Source organism: Notechis scutatus, chromosome 2 (assembly GCF_049901735.1).
Source record: "Notechis scutatus isolate UNSWTSFEM ecotype Mainland chromosome 2, rNotScu1.2, whole genome shotgun sequence".
Lineage (NCBI taxonomy): Eukaryota > Metazoa > Chordata > Lepidosauria > Squamata > Elapidae > Notechis > Notechis scutatus.
The window spans coordinates 129,911,675-129,922,358 of NC_142010.1; the positions used below are offsets into that span (position 1 = coordinate 129,911,675).

The 10,684-nt window shown below is 37.2% G+C and overlaps 1 protein-coding gene across 6 annotated transcripts in view; it reads left to right on the forward strand.

The window, feature by feature from the left end:
• The window catches only part of MMD (monocyte to macrophage differentiation associated), a 38,398-nt gene extending 30,491 nt beyond the window's left edge, over window positions 1-7,907 (forward strand). For 5 of the 6 annotated variants that reach the window (XM_087956196.1, XM_087956197.1, XM_026680780.2 and 2 more), the window contains 4 exons: window positions 162-236; window positions 1,368-1,469; window positions 3,130-3,199; window positions 5,258-7,907. In XM_087956196.1, coding sequence (XP_087812322.1) covers window positions 162-236; window positions 1,368-1,469; window positions 3,130-3,199; window positions 5,258-5,458 — 448 coding nt within the window. In that variant the 3' untranslated portion in view covers window positions 5,459-7,907. The remainder of the gene's footprint in view (window positions 1-161; window positions 237-1,367; window positions 1,470-3,129; window positions 3,200-5,257) is intronic. The other variant, XM_087956195.1, reaches the window with a different exon arrangement.
• The last annotated feature ends 2,777 nt before the right edge of the window (window positions 7,908-10,684 follow it).

Genomic DNA, 10,684 nt, shown 5'->3' on the forward strand with positions numbered 1-10,684 from the left:
TTTTTTTTGTTTGTTTGTTTTTTCTGAGAGGCTAAAGAAAACAAGCATTTTGTTTTGGCTAGTTTAATCTTCTCTGTCTGCCTAGTACTTCTTGGGTGGAATTCCAGGGTAATTATTTTAATGGCACTTTTTTTCTGAATTGTTCCCTGTTTGCAATTTAGGACAATGGAGCACTGTTTCCATATGTGTGACCGAATGATGATCTATATCTTCATTGCAGCATCATATGCACCTTGGTAAGGATGAAAATATATGCTCTTGGGTAGAAAACAGTTGTAATCCCATATTACCATTGTAGCTTCCATCTGAAGGATTAGTTAAATAATTACTCCTAATCTGAGAAAAAATAAAAGTAAAATTTGTTTTCCATCTGATAAATTAAGTCTGGTGGTGGTGGTGGGGTTGCTGGTTTGTTTTTGTCTTTGCCTTTTCAACTTAGTTGACCTGATCACACAAGATTAGTACAGAATCAGATTTCTGCTTTTTGGGGACCGTCCCCTAAATAATGCACCACAGCTGCAGCTCTGAATGTGAGGCAACAATATTCTGTGATGCTGCACTTACACTACTCTTTTCAGGGAACTGAAACAATTTTAATAGAATTTTATTGCTATAAGAAGCTATAGTACACATTTTATGAAACTATAAGCAAATTTTAGTTTTCCAAGTGTGATTGGAATTAATAAATTAAAATTTACAGGTAGTCCTCAACTTATGACCACACTTATCCCAAAATCTATGTTGCTAAGTGAGACATCTATTAAGTGAGTTTTGCCCCATTTTACGACCTTTCTTGCCACAGTTGTTAAAGGAATCATTGCTATCGTTAAATTAGTAACATGGTTGTAATCTGGCTTCCTCATTGACTTAGCTTGTCAAAAGATTGCAAAAGCTGACCTTATCTCCCTAGGACACTGCAGTTATCATAAACATGAACCAGTTGCCAAGCATCCAAATTTTGATCACATGATCAAGGGGATGCTGCAGCAGTTGTAAGTGTGAAAAACAGTCTTGGCCATTTTTCAATGCTGTTTTAACTTTGAACAATCACTAAATGAACTGTTGTAGGTCAAGGACTATCATACTTCGTCATCAAAACTAACTTTTTCAATTCATTGAATGTTAGTGATATGGATGTTTTAAATAAGCTTGAATATTATGCATTCGCACCACTATATTTTAACTTAACTTTTTTCTTTTTTTTTAAACTAAAACCATATTAATAACAAAAAGGATGTGTTTTCTCCTCCGCCTTGCCTTTGAGAACTGACTGGATTTTTTTTTTACATCTGGAAAAAGAATTTAAGATGCCTTGAATATGCCATTCTTTTTACTAGTTCAGAAAGTCATTTAAATATTTTTTTCAGGTTAAATCTTCGGGAACTTGGGCCTCTGGCATCTCATATGCGTTGGTTTATCTGGCTAATGGCTGCTGGGGGAGCATTTTATGTATTTCACTACCATGAAAAGTAAGGATTATCATGATTATTCTTTAATGTTATATGTGACCATTTAGATTCTACAGTTCAGTCTGCAGAGATCCCCATGTCCCTATCTAATCAGATTATTTTAGATAGCTTTTATTTAAAGTTCAAGGGTGCTGGTCCCTTCTGATAAAATGTTTGCTTAGCCTTATTACCATTTAATAGGATTTAGTAGGATCTCTCTCTCTCTCCCTCTCTCTCCCTCTCTCTCTCTCTCCCTCTCCCTCTCCCTCCCTCCCCTCTCAGTTTAGTGATATATCTCATAAGTGCTTGCATGTGGCTTTTTTACATAAAAATCATTGGAATAGTGCAAGTCAATTGCTTTTTCAGGATAAAACAGACCATTTTCATGTAATCACACACTTATTTCTCTTTATGAAAAATGATTTTGTATTATTAATTTTTTTCTCCCTTGCAGTGCCAGTAGGAGGACATTAGCAGCCTATAAAAAAATCACTTGTCTCGCTTTTAAGAGTTCTTTTTGATAAATAATTAAAGCGGCACTTAATATTCTGCTTGATGAGAACAGCTTGGATTCATATGGAAAAAAATAGAGTATGTGACTGCAGTCCATTTTTTATTCCACTGTATACATCCAGACCGTTCTCAATATTAAAATTCTAGGGAAATATATTTTCTAATACAGTACAGCAACAGAAAGAAGGTAGATCAGGATTATTGCTAACTGAGTTCATCGGATTCTGAATATTCTCAGAGAAGCTTTCTTAATTCTAAATTCACATGTTTGATTTCTGGCTTGGAGAGTTGAAGTAAAAAACAAAACTAGTCTATGAAAGTTTTATGCTTATTATGCTAGCTAGTAAGTGGGATTAATCCTTTAGAGGAGCTTAGTGTTGCCTCCAAATGTGTCATTTGAAGTAGCTTCTCACATGTTTTGTGAAGATATGAAAATTGTTACCAATACAAGTACCGTATTTTTCAGAGTATAAGATGCTCCGAAGTATAAGATGCACCTAGCTTTTGGGGAGGAAAACAAGAAAAAAAAAATCTGCCTCTGCCTCCCAGCAATTTGCCTCCTTGTAGCAAACAGCAAACAGCCTGTTTCAGCTTCAGCACAGCCTGATTAGCACAAGCAGCTAATTGTCAGTTGGATCAGCCTCCTGATGATCAGCTATTTCAGGCTGCAGGGATTGCCATCACCTATTGCTGCCTCCGCATGCCCCGTTTTCGGCCTCCACGCCCCCCCCACCACCACCACCACCATTTTTGGCCCATAAAGTTTGTTATCCTGGGCTGCACAAGATACTGTTTCCACAAGTGCTTCGGGTATATCTTTTTCTGTCACTTACATAGGAATCCATTCCCCAGTGTAAGGAAAGTCTTCCTTCTGAATATTGGTGAGAAGTGGCAAGAGAGTGATACATACTCACATGCTTATAGATGCTGTTTATTCTCTACTAACAATAGAAATTGAACCAACAAGAAACTCCTCCCATTTTCTGGCTGCTTCACATTATATTAACAAATCTATTATTAAAGTTTTGTTTAAATTTATTTCTATCTTCTGTCCATGAACAACAGGAATTTATGGGTGACGTTGAAGCAAAAATATTTTGCATTTCTAAAGCAAGAAAGTGCCGTTTTCATAATTGCAGGCTAATTTATTTTTGGTTTTTGTACGTAGGTATAAAATCGTGGAACTCTTCTTCTATTTAGCAATGGGATTTTCTCCTGCTCTAGTTGTAACTTCCATGGTAAGGAACACATATTTAAATAGTTGCATTTAAAAGAAAACACTTGTGCAACCACTGATACACTTCAAATTTAAAAGAGCACTAAGAAGCTGACTTTATTTTTGCCTCCCTTTTTCTTTTTTTGTTATTGGAACAACACAAATGTAAGAAAGAGGCAACATCTTAAAATAAATCTTCAGTGTAGTGGTTAGGTGTTGTATTAAGAGATGGGAACTTAAGTTCTAGACCACCAGCAGCCAGAAACTCACTGGTGATTTTGGGCCTCTCTCTGTCTGTCTCTCTCTCTCTCTCCCTCCCTCCCTCCCTCCCTCTCCCTCCCCTCCCTCCATCCTCACAGGGTTGTTCTTTGTTTGTTTGTTCAGTTTATATAGCTGCCCATTTCACAAAATGAGAGATTCTAGGTGGTATATGTTGAAGCTAAAGCAAATAATAAATGCCTAAAACAATTATCATTATTATTGTTAAAAACTGGAAAAAACCTATGAAAACAAAGCTAAGAAGTAGTCAATGAAAGGATGTTAATATTTTTATAGGGAGGGAGCATTCTTTATGTCTTGTGAGCTCCTGTGTAAAAGGCAGGATACAAATCAGATAAACAAATGAATAACAGCCTGTTCGTTATCTTAATTTCTGAAGATTTTTAGCAATATTAGATTAACAGAAAAGTTATGATTTTAATGGATGTACACAACTGAGCCACCAAAGTTGGACGCATTCTATTAATAGGGATTGCATTCCTTTGCTGGATCAAAGTGCAGCATCCTGGAAACTATTTCCTAGTACTGCGTGGACAGATGACAGAGCACTTCCCAATGCTCTAAAAGGAAACTGGTCAATAATATAAAAGCCTGCGCAGAGAGACAGCAAGCATCTCTCCAGTACAGATTATCCACAAGAGGGCTTAGTGCTGTTTTTGTGCCAGTTCATGTCTGAAACCAGATGAAAGGGATGTAGATAATTACTTGTAAGAATCATTTGGGGTTGTAATGCTATTGCCTTTGCCATTAATTTGGCTACACAGAGGGACAGTAGGAATTGGTTGGGTTCAAAGATACTTCCTTAAGCAAGAGTTTTGTCGTTGCTTTCCTGGCTTAAGGGATGGGAGCACTTGGCCTTAATTATTCCACATCTCAACCAAGCCAAGCAGATAAGATGCTCCCCAGAATTATCTAGAATTCAGTCAGATCCATTGACCTTTGAGGGGAATCCAAACTAACGCACAAAACCCATGAAATCATGAACTTCCTTGACTTCAGCATGGAAGTTAAATTTGGAAGTCTTCATATCTCTAAATCCTACATTTAAAATTACCTGTATCTGCTCAGTCAAGGTTTCCATTAGGTGGTGAAGCCGCCAGCATATATCCTTAAAGGTAGCCAAATCCCAGAGAGAAGAGTGTGGAAGATGAAATCCTTGTTGAGTATAACCACACCTCATCCCTAGCCCAAAGACTGAGTCTCTGCTGCATGAAGTACTCTGTTGGCAGAAGGTGAACCAATACAAGTTACTGTTCCCCATTTAGTTAATTAACTCTTTGATTTTTTTCTAATGCCATGGACGTTAACATTTTTATTACAGACCAACCTGATGTTCATTGGAAGTAGTATCAAGGTCTGTGGTTGCTCCAACTGACCAGGTTACTTTCACAAACAGAGGCACAGGAATGAATCATTATGTCTAAATGGTTTTATCTCTCCACATGGATCTGTCTGCCCCCTTCTCTCTTCTTCCATTTATCCTTACTATACTTGGATAGCAATACCAGTAGCTACTGGAGAGGAATGTAAACACCTGCCTAGGTCACAATAACCCTCTCCCTTCACTAAAGCAATAGATATATTGCTGGTCACTGCAGAAACCAGGATCCTGCACTATAAAGCTTCTTGGTTTTTAAGCCAAGAGGCTTTTATGTCAATACCTGATAATAGTTTTTTACCTCTATCTTATCTGTGTATAGCCTGAACAGAAATTGCACTGTATTCCTTTAGTGTTAATGACTGTTCTCTTACATGCACTCAGGTTAAAAAGAAACTTGTTCCCTTTTCTGTTCATCTACAGAACAACACGGAAGGACTTCAAGAACTTGCCTGGGGAGGCGTAATTTATTGTATGGGAGTGATCTTCTTCAAGAGTGATGGAATAATTCCATTTGCCCATGCCATCTGGCATCTGTTTGTTGCCACAGCAGCTGCCGTTCATTATTACGCTATTTGGAAGTATCTTTACAGAAGTCCTGCAGATATCATCCTTCAGCTATGATATGAAACACGAAGATAGAGACATTTGCAACAATTTGCCTTTGACTCAGTATTACTTGGGGAAAAGAAATTATCCAGGAAACCTGGGGAGGGGGATTGTAGAGGGAAAAATGCACTGACTTTGATCATGTTCACCTTTACTGTGAACTTAAGTGACAAAAATCTTTCCTAGAATTACAGTTTGCATAGCACGTGCTGGAGCACTTCGTTCTCTAAGCACTGTCCTTGGAGAGCCCCAGTTGAAATAAATAGGACTTGGGCAAGAACATGGCATTCCCGTTCATTTCAGGGCGGCTTGCACAGAAGCCTATCCTTTTCATGTTGCATCCACCGTGAAGATGTGGAGACTACATCTAACCAGTGAACTTTAGGTGGGGCATTTAAGTCCATTTAAGCCCAGGTTGGGATTGTGGTTCAAACCAACATGCTGCATTATGAAATATCCATTCCACATTAACAAGCTACAATGATGTGAAAAATGGGTGGTGGTATGTTTACAAATTCTTTTTTAATGTCTGTTGTAAGTTTAACTTCTGCATCTTTAAACAATGTAAACTTACAAATTGTAGAAGTTTATGTGATAGCAAAACCACATTTTTACAACTGCTTCTATCACTTTTCACAAATAATTTCATTAAATACAAATCATGAACTGATAGGGTATAGCTCTTCCCTCCCGAATCTGATAAACCAATGTGACTTTTATAAAGTGTTTTTTTTTTAAATAAATTAAACACATGCCTTTTTTCTTTTTGCAAAAACCAAAAACAAACCTAGCTACATTCCATGTATTGGTACATAATATCTCTACCAGGGTTTTCATTTAAAAAAATGTGATTGATAATAATTTCTAAAACTGGCTTTGCCAAAGTAAAAGCCTGAAAAGCTTCCACCTTCTGTGGTAAAACTGAATTACCTGTGTGGAATGTATTTCAGAATACAACTAATGCTACCTAATACAGTGCCATTTCTAGAATAATTTGTAGGTATATGTGTGAAAGCATTCTGAACATTTTAGTTAGAAATTGTGAGCAGCGGTTAACAGCTGTAACATTTAATGACTAAAGCATCAGTTATTTTGTAGATTCATAAGACATTTGGTGCTCAAGCAGAGGTTACAGTGCAACTTTATGCCTGTTTACTTAGAAGTAAATCTCATGGTATTAATGAGGTTTACTCCCTAGTGATATTAAGACTGCGTCCTTACAGTGTTCAAGATTACTAGTTAGGCCAATTGCTCCCATTGGGTGTAACCTCACTAGGGTACTTTTGCCATTTCTGAAAACTTAAAGAGTTGCTGGTAAATTTTTGAATATTAATAGTGAGTGGTTCACTGTAACACCCAAATGGCCTTTATGGAAGGGAAACTTAAAATACTTGTGATGTCTCCTCCATCTGGGACTTAAAGTTGCAAAACTGCAAGCGTATGTGGTTCTTACCATAGTAGTTGGGATAATAACAGTAGCAGTTTGGTTGTCTGATGTGCTTATTAAATGACAAGGTGTTTAGATCTTGGTTGTGATGATCATTGTCAAGTTACTGTATACGTCCCACTGTACTATGAATGTCTTATATTAAGATTGAATTTATGCTTTTTGTAACTTGCTCTTTTTCATGTAAATATTTAAAAAAAACTAAAATGAAACATGTTGCCTTTTTCAGATTTTATTCTGGAGAATTTACCTGTGAAACAACCAAATGAAACTATAAAAATGTTGGGGGAGGGTTGCCCCCCACCGCCCAGGAGTATGTAAACATTTGCCAGTTGGTTGTAATCTAGGCTTCTAGAGTTTGAGCCCTTCGTTTTAGACAGAGAGGCTGCTCAGAAAGAAACCTGGTTTCAGTGCAGTATTAGCTAATGACTATAACATTTTATCTTATCAGACTCACTTCCAAAGCTGTTCAGAGTGTGAAGGTGTCTGTAAATTTCTGACTAAGAAGTAGTTGTTTCACTCTTTTTCTTAACATGTCAACGTTTTATAGACAGCAGTGTTGCAAAAGAACAGAAGAGCCTTACAAGAAATTTCCATCTAGCTATTGGAATCCAAGATTTGGAGAACTTGTTTAACTTTCTGAATAGAATGTCAGAATAAAAATATCAGAGTACAAAATGTTTACTGCGTCCATTCTGGAATATCTGAATGACACAGCTCTTTTTTTTTATTTTCTTAACTGATGTATCTGATTCTAAATATTTTCACTTTACGTGAGTTCTCTTAAGTGTAGTGCTGTTAAAACCACTAAAATGTGTTTAAAGCTCTGTTTTTGTCAAAGCTAGTTCTAAATAATACTGCTGCCTTTATGGTAACTTCTTATGGTCTTTATAATGTTGCATATTTTAAGGATGAAAAGTGTTAAGGTTGAAAACATGTCCTACCCCTAATTTAATCTAGTTCCTGAAGGTTAAATGTACTGGATTAATGCAAATAAACATTTTGTGCAATTTGAAATTCTGTTGGCAGATGTTGCATTTATCATGGTCATGCAAGGCATCCTGTGGGCATACACAGGTACCAGAATGGACACTGACTAACTACCATGCATCTTTTATAGACTGCAGCACAAGAGAATACAGTGGAACCTTGGGTCACGACCGTAATCCGTTCCAGGAATACGGTTGCAACCTGATTTGGTCATGTCCAGAAGCATGACATGTCCAGAAGCATATGCACGGACAAAAAATTGTGCAGACTGCGCATGTGGTGTAGGGGAAATCGGCACAGAAAGAGAATCTGCCATGGCCAGGTTTGTTCGCCACCCGTTTTTTTAATCGTGACCTGATTCAAAAATCGGGTGGATTTTTTGTTTGGAACCTGATTTGGTCACAAACAGAAGCATTCGCGACCCAAGATTTCACTGTACTGACATCTGGCCCTATATGTTTGAAAGGAGATACAGCTTCTTTCCATGTGTTTCTTTTACTTGAGAAAAATTACTGTGTAAGAATAGAAAGAGAGTGACTCTATAGACTGTGTGGGAGGGTGATGTTGTCTTTAAGAGGACATTTTGCTGTGTTCTTTTAAAGGATGTGCAGCATTTTAATATCTGCCTGTTCTTATTGCAGTAATGAAGAAAGAGCTACTCTGCGAAATCACTGAAAACAAGCAACACTTCTAACCCCACAGGTTTGGTGAATTGGAAGGGGCTAGAATGAAGCAAAGTATCACTGTACCAGTTGAGTAATTTGTCTATAGGGAGATCTCATTGGTGCTGGGCCCCCAAGTGAAATGTTGCAAGCTCAGATGGAAGATGGCCAGCTAAGTCTAAGGCCTTTTCTTTCCCTCAAGAAGTGCTAGAATAGTCCCCCGCCAAGTATTTTCCTTCCCAATGAGACATAAAGGAGTAAAAAAATAATTAGAGAAAAAAACATGACCATTGACTTGCTGCTTTGTTCGGCTTGAGTGTCAGGCTTTGAAGAAGGTGGGCAGCTGCTCATTCTCAACATTACTTAGAATTGTATTATCCTGATAATTGATTTCATCACCAGAGAAAACATTCTGGATCTTGTTGGGGGCAATATGCTGACTCTGTAAACCACTTTGAGAGGGATATAATTATAAACCACTATAAAGCAGTATGTAAGTCTAAGTGCTATTGCTATACAGACACTAACTTGTTTGAGGGCTGACATTTCAAAGGGAACTCTCAACTATAACTGTCTGACAAGCCTCCAACAGAAGTGTAAAATAACAGCAGCAATAAGAAACCGAACCTGGATAGCTTCAGTCAAATCTCTTTTGTGAAGCCTCTTAAAAATTAGTATTTGTAAATGTTTATTATATTGGAATTAGTTTGGCAGTTTACTTCGGTGTGACCATGTGCCCAACTTACATACTTTAATTCGCTGTATCTATATTTTAGTGTAATTTGGCTTACTTAGAACTATTTATACATCAGCATAATATGTCCATTATTAGGTTCCTATGCCATTTGGGAAAGTCTTAAGGTTTTAAAAGGCTGCTAAAAAAAAGAATGGGTCAATATACAACACTGGTGTTGGCGTAGTGTTGGAAGACAAGGTTTAGAAATCCATATTTCTAATCAGTCTTTCAAGCTTTACAAATCCATAGACTTGCGGGGGTGCCTTCATTCCAGAAGATTGTTTCCTAGCTTCATGATGCCTGGCCTTTCCCTTTTATATTCTTGTAATTTTAAAATTCATGTATTAGCATGAACAATTCCCTCCCTCCCCAATTACATACATTCAAAAGCATCAGAAAATGCCATAGAATTGGCAGACTGCAAAAGAAAAAGGGAGCCTTGTAAAAAAATGTTTCTGAGTAGCATTCTCATTATATTAATGGGCTGACTGGGAGCTTCAGGATTTTTAAAACTTAAAAAGATTTTTCTGTTGAGCCCCCAGGGCTTTCCCCAATTACATATTCTCAAAGGTGCCCCCAGTATCCTAATTTTTACTGGCATAGACTAACAAGGCTCTCCACTTACATAATTTAAACCAGTTGATTATTCTTATTTTAACTTAAGGATTTTTTTAATATTTCCAAAAAAAAATTAGCTATTTTACTGCAGTTTGGAAGGCAATTAGCAATTTAGTTTAGTGCAGTGCAGAGGTGGTATTTATCAGGTTCTGACCAGAGAATCGGTAACAGAAATTTTGAGTAGTTTGGAGAACCGGCAAATACCACCTCTGACTGGAGATTTTACAGTATCCTTCCCCTGCCACGCCCACAGAACCGGTAGTAAAAAAAATTGAATTCCACCACTGGTGCAGTGCAGTGCAGTGCAGTAGTTATAATACTTCACTTGATCATGGTTAAATGCCTTCGGGGCATATAATTTCAGCCTGACCAAGTTTACCAAATTGTTTTGGGAATAAAAATAAGGAGACATGCCATGTTCGCTGCCTTGAATTCTCAGACAAAAAGTAGAATATCTTATGAAAAAAAAATTCAGCATAGACTGACAGCACACCTATTCTTGTGACTTTTGATGGAAACAAGAAACAAAGAACTTGTTCCAAATTCCCAATGTTTTCTGTAGCTGTAATACTGAAACATTTTGAATGTTGTTTTATCATTCCACAATCAACCTGAAATACTTGGAATTGAGCTCTCATTCTGAGCTTGAAACAAACCACGTTCTCAATCTTGTGCCTGTCCCTATAAGTAATGGTTTATTTAAGATTTCCATTCTGCTTTAATGGGTCTTACAAATCTTATATAAAGAAAAGCACCTTGGGCTGATTTGTGTAAAAGTAGGAGAAACC